Source organism: Panthera pardus, unplaced genomic scaffold (assembly GCF_024362965.1).
Source record: "Panthera pardus isolate Hobbes unplaced genomic scaffold, ASM2436296v1 HiC_scaffold_8, whole genome shotgun sequence".
In the NCBI taxonomy this organism is placed as follows: Eukaryota; Metazoa; Chordata; class Mammalia; order Carnivora; family Felidae; genus Panthera; species Panthera pardus.
The window spans coordinates 155,783,961-155,809,066 of record NW_026527013.1 but is presented as its reverse complement, the minus strand read 5'-3'; the positions used below and the strand labels follow the sequence as shown (position 1 = coordinate 155,809,066).

The 25,106-nt window shown below is 40.9% G+C and overlaps 2 protein-coding genes across 3 annotated transcripts; both read left to right on the top strand.

Annotated features, from left to right (window-relative positions):
• The first annotated feature begins 197 nt into the window (after window positions 1-197).
• On the top strand, window positions 198-10,557 carry LOC109269141 (probable inactive serine protease 58). Its single transcript, XM_019453008.2, has 5 exons — window positions 198-523; window positions 1,300-1,456; window positions 6,917-7,167; window positions 9,753-9,889; window positions 10,282-10,557. The coding sequence occupies exons 1-5, from the start codon at window positions 484-486 to the stop codon at window positions 10,429-10,431; spliced, it is 735 nt and encodes a 244-aa protein (XP_019308553.1). The 5' UTR covers window positions 198-483; the 3' UTR covers window positions 10,432-10,557.
• A 5,706-nt stretch (window positions 10,558-16,263) lies between these two features.
• Window positions 16,264-21,819, top strand: LOC109269142 (serine protease 58-like). Of its 2 annotated transcripts, XM_019453009.2 has the most exons (6): window positions 16,264-16,347; window positions 16,597-16,683; window positions 18,349-18,487; window positions 18,712-18,968; window positions 21,322-21,461; window positions 21,563-21,819. In XM_019453009.2, exons 2-6 carry the CDS (start codon window positions 16,644-16,646, stop codon window positions 21,710-21,712), a joined length of 726 nt encoding a protein of 241 aa, XP_019308554.1. In that variant the 5' UTR covers window positions 16,264-16,347; window positions 16,597-16,643; the 3' UTR covers window positions 21,713-21,819. The 2 variants fall into 2 exon arrangements, with proteins under 2 accessions (XP_019308554.1, XP_019308555.1); XM_019453010.2 differs by lacking the exon at window positions 16,264-16,347 and having other exon boundaries at window positions 16,357-16,683.
• The last annotated feature ends 3,287 nt before the right edge of the window (window positions 21,820-25,106 follow it).

The following is a 25,106-nucleotide window of genomic DNA, read 5'->3' as shown; positions in this document are numbered from 1 at the left end:
CTGCCTCATTATGAAAATGGGGGTGGGGAAAGACTTGTTACATTTATTTCACATCCTAGAGTTTGATGAGTCTCTAAGAATGGCAGAGGGACTCTTTAGAAGAAGGGAGACAGCAAGTGAGGGCAGAGAGAGAGGGGACCCAGTCACAAAGGGAGGAGGGGACAACAAAGAAAGGCTATGTCACAGAGAGGGAGGAAAAATGTCAGCAGATACATCATAACTCCTGAGATATTTGGGATCAGAGAAGAAGCACCAGGGGTTTGACTTGGTCTGCTACTTCCTCTCTTGCACCCAGATCAGAGACAGCGCCCAACCAGGCCTTATACAATTGGGGTTTGAGCCCTAGTTTCAAGACTGCTATAAGATTTTTGCTTCTCCTCCTAACCCCCAGTTAATGTTTCTTCCCAGCTGTCTTTGCCAAGGGCACTTGGACTAAGGATTGGGACATTTACAGCTTGATCCAATGCAAGATCACTGCCCGCCATGAAGCCCTGTCTTGTCTTCACTCTCCTGAGTGCAGCTGGTGAGTGGCTGGCCTGGGCCTCCTGGCGAGGGATGGGACAGTGGTCAGGAGGGTTGGGAGGGTCAGAAGGGGAAGCAGTCAGCCACAGCTGAAGAGACAGGAAGAGGCAGGCATTTCCTTCAATTAACTGTTGAAAAAAACAAAAGGAATCTCTAGCCATGTGACTTATCCCATCAGCGGGCTCTCCCATCCCCTCTGAGACCTGTGAGCAAGTTGGAATATGTCACTATAGTGCCCCACTCTCTCCTGAGGATCGAATGTGTGATACCTTAGCCTGTCACTTTCCCTGGACAGCCATGCTTCCCTCTGCCTGGCAGATGGACTCAGAAGTGTGGGCAGGGAAGGCAGGCAGGCCGGGGGCAGTGCACTGGAGGCCCCAGGGCCCTGCCCAAAGCCTTTCCATCCCCTCACTACCAAAGGCAGGTGGTATGCAATCATTACTTCCATGCTTGGTTGGCATGTTAATTAAAAATAATGTTTTCAAAGGAATAATTCACTTTCTCCCATTTTTATAATACACCACACTACCAGTCAAGAGTTCCTGATCAGCCCATGAGTTAATGTTAATATGCTTCCTTCTCAACCAAAGACAGTGTCCCTGAAGCATATAGCTTGGGTGGCATGCGTGATTCTCTCTGATTTTTAAAAAGATGTTTAAAATAATTTGAAGTCCTTGGTATTATCTCTGAAAACCTTAGGCTGAAAAAAACTACCCTAAGTGTTGCCCCACAACCTGTTTGACTCTCTCTCTACCTGTGATTCTGTCAATTCTTTAGAAGTCATTTTGGCCAGAGAGTCTGAAGCTGATAAGCTGAACTTACCAGAAGATTTTACTATTCCTTACATGGTCTACTTGCAGTCCAGCCCAGAACCCTGTGTGGGGTCTCTCATTCACCCTGAGTGGGTACTGACAGCTGCCCACTGCCCCTTACCGTAAGTATCCCTTTGTTCTTGGGACTGGGAGGGATCTATTTAAAGAAAAGCAAGTCTTAAAGGATATCCCGGCAAGTCTTAATGACATTCTAAAGGAAACAGAAGACCCAGAAAGAGAGAGGATCTCCTTCCCAATGGGAAAAGTAACACCCATTTGGGTGGCTTAAGAGGAGAGCAATAGGAAGGTGTCAGGAAACTCTCTCATGGAGAATAACTAATATTATATATATATATATGCCCCCAAATATATAAGTCAAATATATGTTATATATATATGCCCCCAAATATATAAGTCAAATAATAACAAACATAAAGAAACCCATTGATAAAAATACCCTAATAGTAGGGGTCTTTAACACCTCACTTACAGCAATGGACTGAAGCAGAAAATCACCAAGGAAACAATGGCTTTGAATGACACCCTGGGCTAGATGTACTTAACAGATATATTCAAAACATTTCATCCTAAAGCAGAAGAATACAGATTCTTCTCAAGTACAAATGGAACATTCTCCAGAATAGAACACATACTGGGTCACAAATCAACCTTCAACAGGTACAAAAAGACTGAGATCATACCATGCGTATTTTCAGATAACAACGCCGTAACACTTAAAATCAACCACAGAAAAAATTTGGAAAGCCCCCAAATACATGGAGGCTAAAGAACATTCTACTAAAGGATGAATGGATTAATCAGGAAATCAATGAAAGAATTAAAAAGTACATGGGAGCAAAAGAAAATGAAAACATGACAGCCCAAAGCCTTTGGGATGCCACAAAGGCAGCCCTAAGAGGGTTACAATTGCATTCAGTACATTGCAATTCTGGCCTATCTCAAGAAGCAAGAAAGGTCCCAAATACACAACCTAACCTTACATCTAAAAGGTGCTAGAAAAGGAGCAGCAAATAAAACCTAAAGCCAGAAGAAGAAGGAAAAAAATAAAGATTAGAGCAGAAATAAATGATACAGAGACAAACAAACAAACAAACAAACAAACAAAAAACCCCAGTAGAACAGATCAATGAAACTAAATGCTGGTTCTTTGAAAGAATAAAACTGATAACCCCCTAGCCAGATGTATCACAAAGAAAAGAGAGAGGACCCAAATAAAATAAATCATGATAAAATCATGAACGAAAGAGGAGAGATCACAACCAACACATCAAATACAAACAATTATAAGAGAATACTCTGAAAAATTACATGCCAACAAACTGGACAGTCTGGAAGAAATGGACAAATTCCTGGAAACTCATGCACAGCCAAAACTGAAACAGGAAGAAATATAAAACTTAAAAAAAAAAATTTAATGTTTATTTATTTTTAAGAGTGAGAGAGAGACAGAGTGTGAGAGGGGGAGGGGCAGAGAGAGAGGGAGACAGAATCTGAAGCAGACTCTAGGCTCTGAGCTGTCAGCACAGAGCCCAATGCGGGCTTTGAACTCACAGACTGTGAGATCATGACCTGAGCTGAAGATGGGCGCTTAACTGACTGAGCCACCCAGGTGCCCCAGAAATATAAAATTTAAACAGACCCATAACCAGCAAAGAAATTGAAACAGTAATCAAAAATCTCCCAACAAACAAGAGTCCTGGGCCAGATGGCTTCCCAGGGGAATTCTACCAGACCTTTAAAGAAGAGTTAATACCTATTCTTCTTATTGTTCCAAAAGATAGAAATGGAAGAAAAGCTTCCAAACTCATTCTATGAAGCCAACATTACACTGATTCCAAAATCAAAGACCCCACTAAAAAGGAGAATTATAGTCAATATCCCTGAGGAAGCTGGATGCAAAAATTCTCAACAAGATACTAGCAAATTGAATTCAACAGTATGTTAAAAGAATTATTTACCATGATCAAGTAGGATTTATTCCTGGGCAGCAGGGCTGGCTCAGTATTCACAAATCAATGTGATTCACCACATTAATAAAAGAAAGGATAAGAACCATATGATCCTCTTAATAGATCCAGAAAAAGCATTTGACAAAATACAGCATCCTTTCTTGATAAAAACCCTCAAGAAAGTAGGGATAGAAGGAACATACCTCAACATCATAAAGGGCATATACAAAGACCCACAGCTAATATCATCCTCAATACGGAAAAATTGAGAGCTTTCTCCCTAAGGTCAAGAACATGACAGAGATGTCCACTCCCAGCACTGTTCTTCAACATCTGGAAGTCCTAGCCTCAGTAATCAGACAATAAAAGGCATACAAATTGGCAAGGAAGAAGTCAAACTTTTACTCTTCACAGATGACATGATACTCTGTGTGGAAAACTCAAAGGACTCCACCAAATAATTGCTAGAACTGATACATGAATTCAGCAAAGTCACAGGATATATAATCAACATACAGTGGGGTGCTTGGGTGGCTCAGTTCATTAAGGATCTGATTCCCAATTTTGGCGAAGGTCTGATTTCATGGTTCATAAGTTCAAGCCCCACCTGGGGCTCTGTGCTGAGTGAGGAGCCTGCTTGGGATTCTCTGTTGCCCTCTTTCTCTCAAAATAAATAAATATGTTAAAAAAAAATAAAATGAAATCAACATACAGAAATCAGTTGCATTTCCATACACCAATAATGCAGTAGCAGGAGAGGAAATCAAGGAATCTATCCCATTTACAACCGCACCAAAACCATAAGATACCCAGGAATAAACCTAAACAAAGAGGAAAGAGATCTGTATACTGAAAACTATAGAAATCTTATGAAAGAAATTGAAGAAGATACCAAGAAACGGAAAAACAGTCTATGCTCATAGATAGGAAAACAAATATTATTAAAATGTCTGAACTACCCAAAGCAATCTACACATTCAATACAATCCCTGTCAAAGTAACACCAGCATTCTTTGCAGAGCTAGAACAAATAATTCTAAAATTTGTGTAGAAAAGATCCCAAATAAGCAAAGTAATGTTGAAAAAGAAAACCAAAGTTGGAGACACCACAATTCTGGACTTCAAGCTGTATTATTAAAGTTGTAATCATTAAGACAGTATGGTACTGGCACAAAAACAGACGCACAGATCAATAGAACAGAATAGAGAGCCCACAAATCTATGGCCAACTAATCTTCAAAAAACAGGAAAGAATGTCGAAGGAAAAAAGACAGTCTCTTCAGCAAATGGTGCTGGGAGAACTGGACAGCAACATGCAGAAGAATAAAACTGGACCACTTTCTTATACTATACACAAAAATAAATTCAAAATGGATTAAAGACCTAAACATGAGACAGGAAACCATCAAAATTCTAAAGGAGAAAACAGGCAGCAAACTCTTTGATCTTGGCCGCAGCAACTTCTTACTAAACACTCTCCAAAGGCAAGGGAAACAAAAGCAAAAATGAACTATTGGGACCTCATCAAGATAAAACCTTCTGCACAGCAAAGGAAACAATCAGCAGAACAAAAAGGCAACGACAGAATGGGAGAAGATATTTGCAAATGACATATCAGATAAAGGATTAGTATCCAAAATGTATAAAGAACTTATCAAACTCAACACCTAAAAAACAAATAATCCAGTGACGAAATGGGCAAAAGACATGAACAGACACTTTTCCAAAGAAGACATCCAGATGGCTAATAGACACATGAAAAGATGCTCAATATCACTCATCATCAGAGAAATACAAATCAAAACCACAGTGAGGTACCAAGTCACACCTGTCAGAACAGCTAAAATTAACAACTCAGGAAACAACAGATGTTGGCAAGGATGCAGGGAAAGGGGAACTCTTTTCCACTGTTGGTGGGAATGCAAACTGGTGCAGCCACTCAGAAAACACAGTATGGAGGTTACTCAAAAAATTAAAAATAGAGCTACCCTACGAACTAGCAATTGCACTACTAGGTATTTATCCAAAGGATACAAAAATGCTGATTTGAATGGCAAGTGCACCCCAATATTTACAATGGCATTATCAACAATAACCAAATTATGGAAAGAGCTCAAATGTCCATCGACTGATGAACGGATAAAGAAGATGTGATATATATAGATATATGGAATATATAGATATATGGAATATATAGATATGGAATATATATAGATATGCAATATATATAGATATGGAATATATATAGATATGTAATATATATAGATATGGAATATATAGATATGGAATATATATAGATATGGAATATACAGATATGGAATATATATAGATATGGAATATATAGATATGGAATATAGATATATATGGAATATATATTTGGAATATAGATATATGGAATATACATATATAATGGAATATATATATATATGTATGGAATATATATATATATAATGGAATGTTACTTGGCGATCAAAAAGAATGAAATTTTTCCATTTGCAACAACATGGATGGAACTAGAGTGTACTATGCTAAGTGAAATAAGTCAGTCAGAGAAAGATAAATATGTGATTTCACTCCTATGTGGAATTAAAGAAACAAAAGATGAACATAGGGGAAAGGAAGGAAAAATAAGATAAAAACAGGAAGACAAACCATATCTTAAATATAGAGAACAAATGGAGTTGCTGGAGGGGGGATGGGCTAAATGGGTGATGGGCATTATAGAGGGCACATGTTGGGATGAGCACTGGGTATTGTATGTAAGCGATGAATCACTGAATTCTACTCCTGAAACCAAATACTATAGTATATGTTAACTACCTTGACTTTAAATAAAAAGATAAAGTATTGAAAAAAACACAAAACACAAAACAAAAACCCCAAACACAGATGGGATCTCTGCTCTGCACATCATAAGAAATATGAAGTAAAGACAGTTCATCCCCTCCCCAGAACTGGAGTTGGAAAACTTGATGTTCTTCTCTCAGCCAGATCTAATGCACGAATGGTTTTTGTAGGAAATGGCTCTTGTATCCGTAGCATGATTGGACTCCTGGTGTAGAAGCGCGTATGTTGGAATGTGTCCAGGGAATATAATGGAAAATGATAAGTGGGCATCCTGATAGATTAAGAGTCTTGGGAATCAGTGAGAAAAGTAGGGAGCACATCATAAATATAATGACATGGGGGCTATAGAGGGGCTGGGAGAGACCTAAGAATATCCAGAAGTGAAGGGTTCAATACACTTGCTCAAGAGCTGCTTGGGACAATGGAGTGCGGGCACATCTCTATCACCTGCCCATGCATGTTTTCCAAATCTTAATAATAATAATAATAATAATAATAATAATAATAATAATAAACAATACTAGACTGTACCAAGTGCACTCGAGGTGGCAGATACACCCCAGGTTTTATATACACACTGACTCTAGACTCTACAACCCCGTAAACTATTAGTACTCTTTCACAAACCAAAGCAGGTCACTTCAGTTTTCAAGTCTGAGAGACAAAATTAAGATGATTGAGGGGGGGTCAGTTCTGGCATTTTTTGTGGTTCTGACATTCTTTGACCCTGCTCTTCTCTATCTCCTTGCCCTTTTTCTTCCAAAGTGTTAAAATCCGACTGGGAGTTTATCAACCCAGCGTCAAAAATAAGAAAGAGCAGATACGGAATTACTCACTGATTGTGCCCTCCCCTGAATTCAAAGCACAATCTCTGGAGAATGACCTGATGCTGATAAAATTGTCCAAGGCTGCTGCGCTCAACTCCCACGTGGGAACCATAGCCATATCTATGGAACCCTTAGCATTTAACGATTCCTGCTTTATCCCAACCTGGACTTGGAATGAATACAAAAACCGTAAGTGTTCGACTCTGTTCTTCATCCTGAGGAGGTTTTGGAGCTGGGGAAAATGTGGAGGGATTTACGTGAAGGGAATGGTAGCTATGAGGTAATGTTCCTGACCCTCGTGATTACTGCCAGGACTTTACCCTGCCGAGAGATAAAATCCGAAGAGGCTGATACAGGGCAGCCAATCTGATACCAATGAGTGGAGCCACAGGAACTGTGGTATCTCTAGAACATTCAAGACCAGAGTCTGGGGAACTGAATTCAAATAATGGTTGGGGGAACCAGGAGTCCTCACTCTAAAGACAGTACCAAGGCATCTTGTGGGAGGGTAGCCCACTGTCTTCTTGATGGCTGCTGACAGTCCAGCAAGCAATTCATCAAGCAGCAGTGGGAAAACAAAAACAGAACATGTGGGGAGCTGGCAGAAGACACTCCCCATCCCCCGCCGCAGACAACCACACCTATATCGATACGATTCACTCAGGTGGACCCGGCGAGGTGGGGGTGGCCGAGGGAGCTGCTCCTATACACAGAAGGCAACTCTTATACCTGCTGCTTCATCCAACAGTCCCCCCTTAGAAGTGGACACCAGGGCATGCACAGGGGACTTGATTATGACATACTGTTGGTGTCTCTCTGGCCCGACCTACCAATGGGAAAAACTGCCACAGCCTCTGCTTCAGGCACACATGTCTCCAGCCTCTCAGCTCTCATTGGCATGGGCAGAGGGGACCTGGTCTCTGCAGAAGCATGTCTCACCACGGGCACTTGAGGAAGAAAGTTGCTTTCTTACGCATCGGTTGAACTGTCGGCGGCCTTTACTTCATGTGGCTGCTAGTAACCCATCGGGCTCTCTGTATTGTCAAAGGATGATGGGGGCACCACTCAATATCTGAAATGAAATGATAAAGCTAAATTTATTGCTGATCACAGTGAGGAAGAACAATGCTGAGCAGACAAAGTCTCCCTGAGCAGAGCAGAGTACTGGGACCATACGCGGTTTGGGAGAAGTTTTTTGAACAGGGATTACAAGACTTTAAGAAGCTTAAGGGGGTTGATGTCTATAGAGGCATGGTTGTCGTGTGAGATTGTTGTTCACTGCTTGGCACTTTGAGGCATGTTTATTGCAGGCGGTCTGAATGGCTGACTTTATTTATTTATTTTTTTTTAATTTTTTTTTTTCAACGTTTTTTATTTATTTTTTTGGGACAGAGAGAGACAGAGCATGAACGGGGGAGGGGCAGAGAGAGAGGGAGACACAGAATCGGAAACAGGCTCCAGGCTCCGAGCCATCAGCCCAGAGCCTGACGCGGGGCTCGAACTCACGGACCGTGAGATCGTGACCTGGCTGAAGTCGGACGCTTAACCGACTGCGCCACCCAGGCGCCCCCTGAATGGCTGACTTTAAAAAGTGACACTGATTGATCAGCTCGATGAAACTGTGTTCACTGAGGCAAATGCCATGATATTAATCAAGTTTAAACCCTGGGCTGATAGCCACAGAACACTCCTATCTTTCCTGTAAAACAAAACAAAAACAAAAACAAATAAACAAAAAAAAACAAATAAAAAGTGAGAACTTTGATATTCTCAGTATTTGGCAATTTCATTTTTAATTCAGAAGCAACATTCCTGGGAATCTAAATGAATATTTTTTTCTAAGCAAATTGAAGTTTACAATTTTTATCCTTGACTTTATAAGCCTTATTCAAAGTAATCGAAAAATAATTTATTACATATCATTTGAAAACAAAATAAAATCATATGAAGGTTTTATCACATAGGTTCTTCATGTCAGAATCACAGTGACAAAATAATTCTGTAAGCTCTTTGGTGCAAGGCTTCAAATATTTGTTAGGAATTCATTATTTAAAGTACTTGGTTACTTCCACCTAGCTTATTCTATGCATTTCAATTCAATTCCCATAAAAACTTAAAACTGAACATAACTCCCCTCTTTCTTGTCTGACCTGACACTTTGTGTTTTAGGACACTAGGTTGGATACACTATGAGAAAAATTCTGCTCCATAAGTGACACTAGGCTTAGTTTGAGCAATCTCTAATCAGTTTTGTTGTTTCCTTCCTCCTTGTCACTCTCTACCAGAGATTAGAATTCTTTAATACTGTGGTCAGAATCCTTGCATCCTAAGGTTAACAGCTGAGTAACAATCACTATGAGGAAGATGAGCACCATAACTTCATACACTTACAAATAATCCACTTTTAAACAATCTATTTCATTAAAAAACAGCTTCAGACACATTAAAAATAGTTTTTTCCCTTTATGATTAAATGTAAAAAATTCGATGCCAAAAATAAAGGTTTCTTAGGGACAATGGCTTTGTGTCTGACTGCTTTTATGTCATTTATAATCTTTTCATGGGTTTTGAACGGTTTCTAAACTAGGCAAGTAGAGAGGGAACTACAGATCTGATTTCTGATGTGAGGGGGACATCATGTTCTGAATCTACTGATTTGACACAGATATTGAATGAGAAACCCTAAGAAGGATTTCTCAAAATAGGGGCCGATTACAAGAGTATGTGTGATAAGCAGAGTGACTAGATGTTATTTGTCTTCCTTTTCCCCACAGTCAGTGACCCTGACATCCTGACTTGGATAAACCAATATTCTCTCCCCCTCAATGACTGCCAGAACATGGTGGGACAAATAATGGCAGCACGCATCATGTGTGTGGGACAACCTTTAAACATCTTATCTAGAACTAAGGTAACTTTTTTCAGACAGAAAGATAGCAAGGGGACTTTGAAGGTGGTTGAGGAAAATCACATGGCACTCATCCAAAAGGCCTGGAGTCCCTCTCCTCTCTCCCCCGAGATTTGGGGTTTGTCATTAGTTCCCCTTCCCTCATTTTACAATGGGAAAGACTCTGGGTAGAATCATTTGTCCCTTCTCCTCTTTCTTCCATTCAGTTTGGGCTCGAGCTTGAACCAAGAGAGGTGAGATCTAGGTAGACGTTGAAGAGAGGGTTGTTACCTTTCAAAAACAAATGAGTCCCGTCCTTTAGATGCTTCTGCAACTATAATATACCACCTCTTGGGATTTATTCTTGTTCCATGAGGACAAAGCAACACTGACCTCCTATTCCTTCTCTCTGGCAGGAAGTTTCAGCCGCCCCGGCAATCTGTGATGGCAGGTTGCATGGAATCTTGTCCTGGGCCAAAGGAAGTATCACCCTGGGAAGTGAAGGGTTCTTCACAGAAGTTTATCACCATGCAAGATGGATCTTGAAAGTCATAAATAACCACTGAGGCTCTTCCATTCCCCCGTCTTCAGTGCAACATCTTCATAATTTCTACACTGAATTCACAGCTCTTGATCTTTCTTGTTCTTGAACAGAGTTCAAACAGAAAACATTCAGTAAACAAAAAAAATGACACTAAGAACTCATGCTGTGATCACTGATCTCTTAATATATAAACTGTAAGCATGATGAGAAATGTAACAATCCCCCCAACCATTTGTTCATTCAATCAAAAATTATTGAGTTATCAGCAATTTAGTAGGCACCGCATATGAAAGGGATAAAAGAGTGACTCTCATCTCCATCAAGCAGCCGATTATTCTACCTGATGACTATTGTTACAATGGAGATAAGAAGTTTCATGAGAGCACAGAGAAAGCCATTCTGGGTGTCAGAGCCAGGGAAGGTTTCACCAAATAGACAACTTAGGGAAGACTTTTATAAAGCTGAGGGGATAGTTAAGTAGAAGTCAGAAAAGCACAAGATTGTGGCATGTTCTGGATAATATAGGTATATAAGTAATGCTGGAGGGTAGAAAATAAATTGTAGAGGAGGAGACCAGGTGTGATAAAAGATTCTTATGTAGAGATGAGCAAGGGTTAGATAGTGAAAGTCTTGACCTGTTTGGGGAAGGAATTTAGATTTTTATCTTGTTGGAATCAGAGGGCGTGTCACTAAAACCTCCATGGTAGAGAGAGCATCATCAAATTTCTGAATTTGGACTAAAGAAGCAGAGTCTCTACAGTTTACATGTATTAACTGAGTAGAAAGAGAAAGGGAAGTGCCTGGAATAATGCCCAGGTTTCTGACTTGGGCAACTGGGTAGGTGGCGGTTCACAAAGATAATAGGAAGAGAATCAATGTTTTCATGTGTAAAGAATCAGGAGCATGGTCATGAGTAGGAGGGATGGTCCAAGTTATATTTGAGATCCCTGAGGGACATGGAGATGGTCATTTCTAGCAGACAGCTGGAGACAAAGATCTGGATCTCAGATGTCTAAGCAAAAACAACAGGGAGTTGTCTGTTTATGGGTGGTAGCCTCAGACTTCAGCAGAGCTCTGTGCCCCTGGGAAGAGCTCTGACAGATGCTCAGCCCTCTTCTCACCCTGGCATATAGTGGGGAGAGGTATAGCATCCTAGACCTATTGACCAAGACACTTAAAAATAGAGAATTGAGAGGATTCCAAGTGACCCAAAAGTAGGGTCTAGAGTGAGAGGCCATGGTGTTACATAGAGGGGAGAGGCAGTGCGATATGAGGTCATCTGCTAAAAAGGGTAATAGGAAGAGGAAGAGAGAGGTCGGTGAGATGAGAGAGAGAATAATGCCACAAAAGGAAAAGGCTGCAGAGAGAGGAGTATGGCGTTCCATCTCACAAGAGAGGTGGCAAATCCATACATCTGTAGAGATGGCAGAGGAAGGTTGGTTCTATGCTTTTCATCCCTCACCAAAGTAAAAAAGTGAAAAAAAGGCAATAAAAGCTGGGTCACAAGTAAGACCATAGATTATCCTGACACATAAACAAAAATCAAATTCTCAAATTTGGATACTGAGGCCATTTAATTAAACGATGCTTCTTTTCCTTGTAATCCTTGGTCATTCAAACTGCAAGCCCTTCTGTTTGCCTGTCTTCTCCAGTAGCCTCATTCCTAGTTTCTCACTGCTTCCCATCTCTGAGTCACTGCCCAACACCCCCTGTCCCTTTTATTGAATCACATTTATACTGTTCCAGAGTCTTTTTTTTTAAATTTTTTTAACGTTTATTTATTTTTGAGACAGAGAGAGACAGAGCATGAACGGGGGAGGGTCAGAGAGAGGGAGACACAGAATCCGAAACAGGCTCCAGGCTCTGAGCTGTCAGCACAGAGCCCGACGCGGGGCTCGAACTCACGGACCGCGAGATCATGACCTGAGCCAAAGTTAGCCACTTAACCGACTGAGCCACCCAGGCGCCCCTCCAGAGTCTTTAATAAAACGCTCATCTGAGTATTTAAGTAACTCTTAAATTATGTCTTCGACACATACTGGTAATCCTGCATTTCCCATGTCACTGTCTGTGCAATTCTCCATAATGGCCACCTCAAGCATTTGCCTCTCTGCTCCTGTCTTCAGTGCTTCATCTTCATTGGGTGACCTCTGGCATGGGAGTAGAGGGAAGTTGAAGCCATCAGCGATAACTTCACTCAACCTCCCACCTTCTACCCTGCAAACGTACTTAGTGCTTTTCTTCCTCGTTGTTTTCCATCCTTCCTGGAAGTGAGACCCTATTATCTACAGCTTCTATGTCCACCTGTGATATGGATCACATCTCCCCTGACTTCCTCATGGGTGTGCTGTATTGATTATCTCTACTTCTTTATATTTTTCCACTTCCCCTATCTATTGACTTCTTTCTGTCACCATGGAAGCAAGGTAAAGCCTATTCCATCCAAAATATGGAGCCTAAGGATGGGCTCCCTTGATCTGCTCTCTGGTTGCCTCCTGGATCTTCTTTGCAGGCAGTGCCTACTTGACAATTCTTGAAGGGTCCATTCTGTGGGATTCTTCTGGGTCTCTCTTCACACTCTTCTGTACATGCTCTTCTCTTTTGAGTCCTCGTCTATATCTCCAGAGACTTTTCCCCCATCTCTTCATTTGCTTAACTTCTACTCATCCTTTAAGCACCAAACATCTCTTCCTCAAGGAAGTCTTCTTCTAACTTTTACATTAGGGTCCCTGCTATGTGTTTTTCTACATCCCTTTCTTTCCCCCATTGGGACATCCATGGTGGCAAATCTTGTTATATCCGTCTCCCCTATGGGTCTTCATCATCTGTGAGGGCAAGATTCCCATTTCCCTTACCACTAAGTCAATAATATCTAATAAAGTGCCAGCACACCGTATACTTTGTATTGGTTTTCCACTGCTGCATAAAAACATTGCCAAAAACTGAACAGCTTAAGACAACATGTATTTTCTCACAGTTTCTGCAAATCAAGAGTCCAAGTATGACTTAGCTGGGTCCTCTCCTCAGGGTCTAGTAAGGCTCTGAAGTAAGAATTTGATTTCTAAGCTTTCTCAAGTTGTTGGTAGAATTCATTTCCTTCTGGTTGTGTGACACAGGATCCTCACCTTTTGCGGGCTGTCGGCTGAAAGCTGCCCTCAGGTCCTTGAGGCAATCCTTTGTGCAGAGAGGGCATCCGTACATAGTTCTTTGACACTTAATCTTCCTCAGTGTGGCTGCTTACATCCCCAAGCCAGTGGGAAAAATCTCTCTTGTGCATGCTAGTCAGGTAGATGTGTGTGTACACACACACACACACACACACACACACACACACACACACACAATGTTAGTGTTATGTATTAACATAATTATCAGAATGACATCCCATAATTTTTGCCATATTCTATTAGTTGGAAGCAATTCACACATCCCACATCTAAGAAGAGGATATTAGGGATTATGCAAGGCATGAACAGTGGGCTTAAAGTCTGTCCAAAATATTCAATAGAATTTCATCAAGTAATAAATTTATTGGATCCTTATCTCCCACACAATCAAGACTTACACAAGTCTTATATATGCAGGGCTTATACACTAAGGCTTTCCGTTATAGAATTCCTGCTTATCTCTCGACCTAGTTCTTAACACTTTCACTGTAATACATAGCTGCTGTTCCTCAAACACACCACATTGTTACATATATTCATGCTTTTACAGAAGGCTTTCCCTCTTTTTGAACTACTTTTTCTCTCCTTTTTATGCGAGACAAGTTCCTTCCCTCTTCTAAGACCCAGGTAGAGTGTAAAATTTTGGATACTCCTTCTTTATAACAATGGAGGCTGAAGAAGTAAGTATCTAACTTGTGGTCTAAGGCAATACCTCAACCTCCATTAAGAAACAAAACAAATGAGCATAGGAAAAGAAGGAAAGAGAGCAAGGGAAACCAAGAAACAGACTCTTTAACTCTAGAGAACAAACTGATGATTACCAGAGGGGAGGTAGGCAGGGGGATGGGTGAAAAAATAGATGATTGGGATTAAGGAGGCCACTTGTGATGAGCGCCAGGTTTATGGAAGTGTTGGATCACTACATTGAACACCTGGAACTAACATTACACTGTATGTTAACTAAGTGGAATTTAAATAAAAATTTAAAACTCTCCTACATGTTATTACGAAGATTGTTAAACATGCAACAAAGCTGAAAGAATTTCACGGTGTACACCTGTATACCCATTACCTGGATTCTACCGTTGAGCAATCTATTAACATCTGGCATTGGTGTGGTATGTTTGTTACAGCTGATGAACCAATATTGACACATTATTAGTAACTAAAGTCCATAGTTTATATTAGGGCTTGCTCTTTATGTTATATAGTACTAGGGCTTTGGACAAACCCATAATGGCATGTATCCACAATTAGAGTATCATATAGAATAATTTCACTGGCCTGAAAATGCCCTGTGCTCTACCTGTTCATCCTTGCCCCCTTCTCCTCAAATTATGACAACCACTCATCTTTTTACTGTCTCTATAGATGGACTTTTTCAAAATATATAATAATTTTACACTGGCTTCTATCACTTAGTAATAAGCATTTAAGGATTCCCCATGTATTTTATCACTTGATAACTCATTTTTTTAAATCACGAAATAATATTCCAAGGCAGACGTACCACACTTTGCTTACCCCTTTACTTATGTAAGGACATCTTGGTTGGTTCCAAGGTTTGGCAAGTTTGACTACAGCTGATCTAATTATTCATGTGTAAGATTTTGTGGACATAAGTTTTCATTCAGGTAATCCCGAAGAGTGTGATGGCTGGATCATGTGGTAAGATTATGTTGAGCTTTGTACGAAACCACCAAACTGTCTCCCAAAGTGGCTGTACATTTTGTATTCCACCAGCAATAAATAAACATTCTTGTTGTTTCACATCCTTGCCAACATTTGGTGTTCTGTTTTAAAATGTAGCCATTCTCTAAGGCGTGTAGTTGTTGCTTTAGTTTGTAATTCCCTAATGTATGTTGAGAATCTTTCCATATGCTATTTGCCATCTGTGTATCTTCTTGGTTGATATGGACTGAACTGTGTCCTCCCAAAATTCATCTATTGAAGCCCTAAACCCCAAAGTGACTGTATTTGGAGGTAGGTCCCATGAGAAGGTGGCTATCTACAAGCCAGGAATGAATTTTCTGGCACTTTGATCATGGACTTCCAGCCTCCAGAACTGTGGGAAAATACATGTCTGTTTATTAAGCCACCCAGTCTGTGGTGTTTTATCATGGCGGTCTGAGCAGACTAATGCATCTGCTTTAGTACAATGACCTTTAGTCATTGTAAGGTATCCGTTCAGATATTTGGCCCACTTTTTTATTGAGCGGTCTGTTTTCTTGTTGAGTTTAAAATTTCCTTACATACTTTGGATACAAATCATTTAACAGATCATGTGTTTTGCGAATGTTTCCACATAGATAGTGGTACAGGTAGAGCTTGAGCTCTGAATACTTTATTTTGTAATTGCCTGTCTATGTACCCATAGATACCTCTCTTTGCAGGCAGAGCAGTGTTTTCACATTTAAGCAGCCTCTACAGTGAGCACGGAGCCTTGCACAAGTCAGACACCTAATATAAATTATTGGCTGGCTGGGGGGGTAAATGAGTGGATGGACAGTGACATGAAAGAAAAGGCTGATATATCTCAAGGAGGAGTTCAGTGTCAGGCAGAGGGGTCAGGCCAGCACCAGAGGGCTGGGTTATGGCCACTGGAGACAAATGTCTGTGTCACACAACCAGGGGTTAGCATCACACAGATGGGAGGAGTCACTGTCCTGAGTATAGTTTGGAGAGGGCCATGATTGCAGAGTCTCACAAAGGCCAGAGCACAGAGGAGGGGGCTGTGGAAACACTGTGAGCCCTGACATCTCTCAGATTAGGTATGTTTTCCCCTGAAAAGGAAAACAAAAATGCTACATTTCAGATCCATTCTCTACTGTGTCAGGGACCAAGACACCTGATCTCAGTTCTTATCTTTCTGATACCCTGACACCATCCTGACTGGTGGCCGCCTCTTCTGGAACTGAATCCTGCCACCGGAAGAATTCAGATGATATATTTGGATGATACACCCCTTCTTGCTGTGTCTTCCTTAGCCCTTTTCTGTCCCTCTTCTCCATCCTTTCCAGAGACTTTGGGCTGAAACTCATCCTTTGAAAAGGCTTTTGACCTCAATATGAAGTTTATCCTCTTCTGGGCTCTCTTGAACCTGACTGGTGAGTATCTTCCACATTCTTCTCTTTATTTGCCAAAAAGAAATCCGGGAGGAATCACGAAAGATAGATAAAGACAGAAGGCACTGCTCCAGGCTACAAGTGAAGAACGGATTCTCCCTCCCTCACCGCCACTACTATCCCCACCAGCTTTCCAACTGTGCCACTGCCCATCTGCCTCATCTCAGCTGATTGCTTGTACGCTCTTTGGGGAGACGGGGACATTGACACCCCAATACCAGACCTGCTCCCAAGGAAGACTGGCCCAACCCTGGGCCTGTCTAGAACAGGACCAATGTGCACATGAGGGAATGAGAAGCAGAGGCAGGGGTTGAAAGCAGAGGTCCAACTAATGGACATAGCAGAGCATTAGAGGGTATTTGGTCTTGTCCTGGCAGATTCCAGTTATTCAGGCAAAAACCTTAGAGGTATGCATAAAAGCTCTTTCACACCCAGCATCCAATCTATTTGGAAAAATTTCGTTGGCTCTATCTTCTAAATATATCCTAAATCCAATCACATCTCATCACCTCCACTGCCCACGATGGCCAAGCCACCATCTCCTGCCTGGATTATCACATTATTCTCCAACAGACCTCTCTGCTTTCTACTCCTACACTTCACAATTTTCCATAAGGAAATGACTATCACTGCCTTACACAAAACCCTGATGTGGCTTAACATTCCTTCAGAAGAAAGTCGACATCCTAATGATATTCTATAAAACCCTACATCACCATTGCAGTCTCTGTGCTTTCCTGCTCTTTTCCCCCTCACCTTCCATGCCAGCCACACCAGCCTCTGTGATGCTCCTTAAATGAGCCTTGGGACACTTGCTCCAGCTGTTTCCTCCACCTGGAACCCCAATGACCCAGATATCTGATGATCTAACTTCCTCATCTTCATTTCATTGGTCATGACTCATGCTGTCCACAGGTCTACTGACCCTGACGGCTATGTAGTATTGCAGAAGGCCCCACCACACGCATGCACATCCCAGTACTACCTTTCCCTCTTTCCCTGTTGTACTATTTTTTCTGCAGCACCAATCACCATCTAACACGCTGTATCATTCACTTATGTATTGTGTTTACTGTTATTGAATGTCTCCCCTCATCAGAACGTACGAGAGCAGGGATATTTATCTGCTTTGTTCCCCATATTGCTCCAGCACCTAAAACAGAGCCTGGCGCCTGCTAGATGCTCAGTACTTACTTGCTGAATGAATAAATTATCTCCCCCTCCTCAGATTCTGTTAGCAGCTGGTCCATTTTTTAAATGGCACTTGTACTGTTTTGCCTTTCATTGTTGTAGGGGAAAGGGATGAGATAGATAAAAGCATTCTCAAAAAAGGTAAAAACATAAAGTTCTCTATGAGTTGATTTAACATATGTTCGCTGAATTGTAGAAAGTATTTAGAAAACTTGTATTTTAATTTGAAAAATATTTATTGACAACAAAAGGGGAAATACCCGTATCTTTTGAAAATTGATATGTTTGTATCCTTTTCTTCATGTTTTTAGAACAAAGTAAGCCAGTTTACAAATTCAGCTTACAGACAAAGGTATTAGAAGGGTACGGGGAACATAAGTGTATTAAGTAATTTTCCTTTGTTTTTCCCAGAGATCCCTGCAAAACTCTCAGAACTTCCTATGTTTCTCTCTCCAGTTGCCCTGGCTTTTGATCCAGATTACCAAACTGACATCACTCCTCCATACCTGGTCTACTTGAAATCTGATTACTTGCCCTGTGCTGGAGTTCTGGTTCACCCCTTATGGGTGATCACAGCTGCACACTGCAACTTACCGTAAGTAGTAAGCCCCCAACACCACTTTATGCTTTGGGGTTTCAGGTTGGGCACAGACCCAGAACCCTGCCTGGTGCCACTGCTCAGTTAAATGGACTTAGGGAGGTCTTCTGGGGACATCCAGTGGTAGAGAAAAAGGTCTGTGGGAAGGGGCCAATAAAGGCTCAAATGGATGGATAAATAATCTCTGTCAAGTCTTCTCTCAAACAACTACATTGTTCCAGAAAGCTTCAGGTTATATTGGGGATTACAAATCCATCAAACTATGATGAGAAAGATATACAAGTAGTTGGCTATGAGAAGATGATTCATCATCCACACTTCTCAGTCACTTCTATTGAATACGACCTGATGTTAATCAAGCTGAGAGAAAACATTGAACTCAATGACTATGTGAAACTGGTCAGCCTGCCTGAGGAACCTGCCCCTGAAGAAGCCATGTGCATGGTCTCCACGTGGGCCTACAACCTATGTGATGCCTGTGAGTGACCTCAAGATAATCTGTTCTCTCAGAGTAGGAGACGCCTCTGTTGCCTCTCTATTCTTGGCTTCTGCAACTCTTCCCAGTGAGGCTTCCTTCTGACCTCTTAATTCATTTTTTCATCTCTTTTCCCTTTCCCTGTACCTTAGTGAGGGAGTCCTTTGAGCCTCCTTTCCCACTGTCTCCTGCTACCATCTATGCTTCCAGACATGATAGAAATGGTGTTAGTGGAAAGAAGACATTTGTATCCTAGTCTTAATTTGCTGTGTGACAGGTGGTCACTTTGCCTTTGGGGCATCAGTTTTATGACCTCTAAAATGTGGCACAAACTGTAGCAGATGTTTTCAAACTATTTCAGGCAAATACAGAAACTTAAAGCCTTGATATATCATGAAATAATATTAATGTATTCAACATAAAATAAATATGCAAACTGTGCCAACCCAGGCAGGGCTTCTGTATGCAAGACTGATGCAAGACTAGCTCATGAGTAAGTTTATTTATGTATTTAATATTCGTCATGTGATATACACACTATAGTATGGAAAGGAGATTGACGTTGGCCAAGCTTGTCAGCTTATACCCATCCATCTACCCCAATCCTCCTTTTACAGGAGTCAAGAGGCAGCTGTACACATATTCTCAGAATGTTGCCATGGCTCCAACCTTTTTAAACTGCTCTTTGGTAAATACCTTCAGACCTTGAGGTACATTTACTTGAATATTCCAAAAAAAAAAAAAAAGAAAATAAAAATTCTTTTTCCCCTAGCTTTATTGAGGCATAATTGAAAATTAAACATTGTATGTATTTAAGGCGCATAGCGTCATATTTCGATATACATATACAATGTGAAATGATGGTCCCAGCACCTCACGTACTTACTTTACATAAGTGTGTGGGGTGAGGATACTTAAGATCTACTCTCTCAGAAAGTTTTAAGTACACAGTACAATGTTATTAACTATTGCTACCAGGCTGTACATTAAATCTCTAGCACTTCTTTGTGTAATAGCTAAAAGTTTGTACCCTTTGATCAACATACCCCTATATCTTCCACCCACCAGCCTCTGGCAACCGCCATTCTATTCTCTGTTTCTGTGAGCTTGGCTTCTTTTAGATTCCATGTAGAAGTGAGATTATACAGTACTTGTCTTTCTGTGTCTGGCTTATTTCACTTAGCATTATGTCCTCGACACAGGTAGAAATTCTTTGACCTCTGAGATTCATTCCATTTGAGTTTTGAAAATAGGCAAATGTCCCTCTGATGAGCAGTATGTTTGACTCATCCGGCTTATGCTACTTGGGCAAGAAGAGATACGACATAACCAAAAAATGCAATACATTTTGATCTGGCTTATGAAAAAATTTTTTTAGCAGATACTGACTTTTTCTGATCTGACAAATGAAAAACTAGGCTCTTTAAATTCCTTCAAACTCTAAAAAGAAGAGATGTTGTTTAAGGGTACATACTTGCAACCAATAGTTAAAGAAGTTCTGGAGACTCAAGACATAGCATATTGAATATAGACAGCAATATCATGATATGATCAAACTTGCTAAGAGACTAGATCTTAATTATTCCACCACAAAAAAGAAATGATTATGTGACATGATAGAGGTGCTAACTATGATGGCAATCTTATTACAATATATAGATGTATCAGGGCGCCTGAGTGGCTCAGCCGGTTAAGCGTTCGACTCTTTGGCTCAGGTCATGATCTCGCAGTTAGTGAGTTCAAGGCCCGCATCAGTCTCCACACTGACAGCACAGAGCCTGCTTGGGATTCTCTCTCTCTTCTTCTCTCCCTGCCTCTCCCCTGCTCTCTCTTGCTCTCTCTCAAAATAAATAAACTTAAAAAAAACCCACAGTATATAAATGTATCAAATCAGCACATTATACACCTAAAATTTACACATTGTTACAAGTCAAATATATTTCAATAAAAAAAATTTAAAAAGGAGTCAGTGATGAATTTCAACTAAAAGACAAATAAACATAAAAGCTCAAAAAATAAAATAAATCAGAATTCCATATCAAAGGATATTCTTGAAATGTTTAAAGTTCTAGAAAATTTTAAAGTGATTTATTTCATTTCATTGCAGAAATGTCTCATATTTACATGTCACTTCCAAGAATTTAATCTCTTTTATAAAGAGATCGACACTCGTATCGTGAGAAATTGTTAATCTGATCATTTCCTGCTGTCCAAGTAGCCACATTTTTATTTCTCTCAGTGTTTGATCTCTTTTCCTTTCTGCCAGAAGGAATATGTTGAAAAAGAGGGCAAGGAAAAAAAGGAGGTTTGTTATCTACTGACTCTTACGGAAGCCCTGTGTCTTTCTGTCCTCTAGCCAAGGATCCTGACTCACTGCAGAACGTGAACATCTCCATAATCTCCAGGCATGAGTGCCACAATGCCTATAAAACCTACAAGATCCAGGAAGGTATGCTGTGTTTAGGCATTGTGCCAGGAAGGAGGCTGTCCTGCAAGGTAGTATGTTCTTAATGTCTTAGTTTTCCCATTTTATTTCTTTTGTGTTTTTGCCAGAAAGATAAGATAACCTAGTTTCCTTTTTTTTTTTTTCCTGGCAGGAAGTCACAGCTGCCCCAGCAGTCTGCAATGGGGTCCTTCAAGGAATATTGGCTTTTGCAGATGGATGTGTTTTGAGAGCTGATGTTGGCATCTATACCAAAATCTTTAACTACATGTCCTGGATTAGAAACACAATCAAAAACAACTGAGCTCCCATGGCAGGAATTCTGATCATGTGGCACAGCCTGTCCCTGTGTCCAGCCTCACAATTAAACCTTGAGTAGATGCCCTGGATTGCATCAGGCATGCCTGTCTCCCTTCTGCCCAACGGAGTGAGTGATTTGTACATCCCTAGACTGTGACCTTACATGATAACCCTTTGTCTTCTCCATTTGATAAAAGATGGCAAACTCATTACCCCTTAGGCAGTTGAAGTTTTATCAAGTGGGGATTGTGTTCTAACAAAGGGATCATTGACCTATTGAAAAAAAAGGCCAGTCCACCATTTTGGGTGATAAATCCCTACTACTTGCACTGCATTAATGTGCACTTTTGTTGAATTGCACATAACAAAAGGAAGAAGGAAATATGACAAAGAGAGAGCTGATTAGACATACAGGTGAGGGAAAAGGCTCCTAAGAAGGAGACTATAGGAGGTATTGCACTCTGTTTCTCCTTGCCCACATGACTCTCTATACCAGGCATAGATCCTGGTCATTCATTTTGCAGAGTTCTGGATAGAGGCTTGAGTCATGGGAGGTTAATACAAAAGTGAACTGAGGCATATGACACAGCAGGTGTAACAGGGAATTGGGGCCAGATTTTGCCATATATGCTTGCCCCTTCTATTATGCCTGCTGCTGCAGGGACTCCATTCTCTGTAACTGTTACTCTTGCATTTTTCTTCCTTACTCCCTGTGTTTTCATCTCACCCCTGCAGCTCCAGTTACCTCCTGAGAGTTTTAATGAATAGTTACTTAAGATCAAAAGCACAAAAACAAAAATGAATTTTAGAGGGTACTGCCTGTGGCCACCACAGGTAGGCTATGGGAAACTTACAGTCTAGCTAGAGGACAAGAGAACTCCTCTCAGGAAGCAAAGTGCCAGCAGGAAATCTTGTCCTCTCTAGGGTTCGAAAACCTTGAACTGAGTAAACCCCAGCTTGCAGTGTTGAAAAGCAACATTTTGTGTACAGATTATTAAGGCAATTGTGAGAACTTTACCTTCAGATATGATATTAACTGACATTTTACCTATGGAAAAACAGATGGTTTTTGCAAGAGAGCACCTTGCCCTCTGGAGATGTTTCCCACCTTAAAATGGTACTATGATTTCAGTAGTTTATTCTGTTATCTTATAAGGCTACTTGATTCTAGGTGATAATGCATATGTCAAGGTCACTGCATTCCATGGGCATCAGCCTACTGTCTCACCATTGTCACTGTACAGTGGCTTCCTTGGTTGGAAAATACATTCTGGGGCTCCTGGGTGACTCAGTTGGTTAAGCATCCAACTCCTGATTTTGGCTCAGGTCATGATCTCACATTTCATGAGATCAAGCCCCACAATGGGCTCTGTGCTGACAGCATGGAGCCAGCTTGGGATTCTCTCTCTCTCTCCCTCTCTTTCTGCCCCTTCCCCATTCATTCTCTCTCCCTCCCTCTCTCTCTCTCAAAACAAATAGTTTTAAAAAAGGAAAATACATTCCTTTTTTTGTAGGATATGTAAGGCATTCAGTTAATTCAAGGATGATGGTGCTGGGAAGGTGGCAAGGAAAAGAAAGATCAAATACAGACTATGTCATTTTCAGTAAGGACAATAGCTACTCCCTCCACGATGAAAGGGGCTGCCAGGGGACCTGGGGTACATACAGCACTACATCAGAACTACATCAGGGCTGAGATTGGTCACTGATGCTGGCACACTGAATCTGCAGCAGTGGTGGTAGGCAGGTGCATAAGCTCCATTTGGCGCCATCACTTTTTTATGGAGCCACTAAAAAGCACTCGGGAGAATGAAGAAGGACTTCAGAACAGACCCGCTTATCTATACGATTCTTAAATTCCTCAAAAGTGAGAGCATTTTGGTGAGAATTCTCATGGGATACAATATTCTCCTGCTCCAAACTGACCCTGAAAAATCCCACTACATTATTTTTCCCCAAACAGCTAATCCCCATTCCGTCCATCTCCCTCCTTCTGAGTGTCTGTCAGGGCAGACCACTAGCCACTCTCAAGAAATTCACATAAACCCTACCCCAGGTAAGAAAACTAGATGTGTTGATTGAACTTCTGTCTCCTGAGAAGAATCCCATTCTCCTCTTTCCCTCAGGGCATCCCTCTGAGGGGTTTTATTATCACATTAGTAGATGTGCAATCAGAATCAACCTGTCAACCAGTAAAGTCTTTCCATCCTCAGTGAACGGTTTATGAAGAAATCTATTTGAGGTCATAGTGTGGCTTAAGGAAAGATTTCCCAGGGCAATTGCTAGTGCAATTTATTTGGATTTTCGGCGCCTAATTTACCTCTGGCCCATTACACTAGAAGCTGGGGATGGAATGTTGTTGAGCATATGTCCAAATCAGTAACAGTTACCCACCTAGAGCAAGTTTCATGGCCAACTGGCGATCTGGAGTCAGGCATTTAGTCTCCACTAGACCCCAGTGGCAAACCAGAAGCTATTTCCCAAAAAAGAAAAAGGAGCATGAATTTGCTACCATGTTTTGGGATCTCTATTTTGATTTTCTTATTAGGTTTTGACATGAGCTTCATTCAGTACACTAAAGATACTTCCAGCACCATTGAATCAACAGAGTTTACAACTAACAAACAGCCAATTGTACTTCAACCTGTGCTGGCTGCAAAGTCTTCTCTGACTTACTCTCTTCCTAAACTAGCAACTTTATAGATCTCTCATTACATGGTCCAGAGCATGATATCCTAATGAGATGGATGTTGCTTACAAAAGTTAGAGATCTTCTGAGACCATTCTTCACAGTAGGGAGCACAAATATAAAACATGTTCAGTTCAGCAGAGGAATCCAACATATACCTGCCTGTAGTAGCAGGTGGCTGTATTTTACTGGTTGCATCACCTGCCCACTATCACATATCTGCCTTTCCAAGACACCCAGGAAACTTGCTACTCCCTGTTATCTCATCCTACCAACATGGTATCATCAATACAATAGATCAGCCTGGTACCCTTTGAGATTGTCAAGTTCCTTAAAGACTATATTCAGTTTCAGGGGCAGAGCAATGGTGACTGCTTGAGCATGGAGGTAAAAAAATACTGTTGTCCCTGACAAATGAAAACGAATTAATTCTGAGCTTCTCAATGCAATGTACAAAAATACATTTTCCAGGTGGATAGTTGCATACTGAGTGTGATGGACTGAATTTATTTGCTCTAGTAAGGAGGCTACATATGGAACAGCCACTATAATTGGTGTTACCATGCAATAATCAAACACTATCATTCCCCACCACTCTTATGACATGGCCAACTGAAGAACTGAATGAGATTAAAATACAAATTATCACCCAGCATATTTCAAGTCTGTGTTGGTAGTACTGACCTCAACAATGTGCTCATGTTTTAGA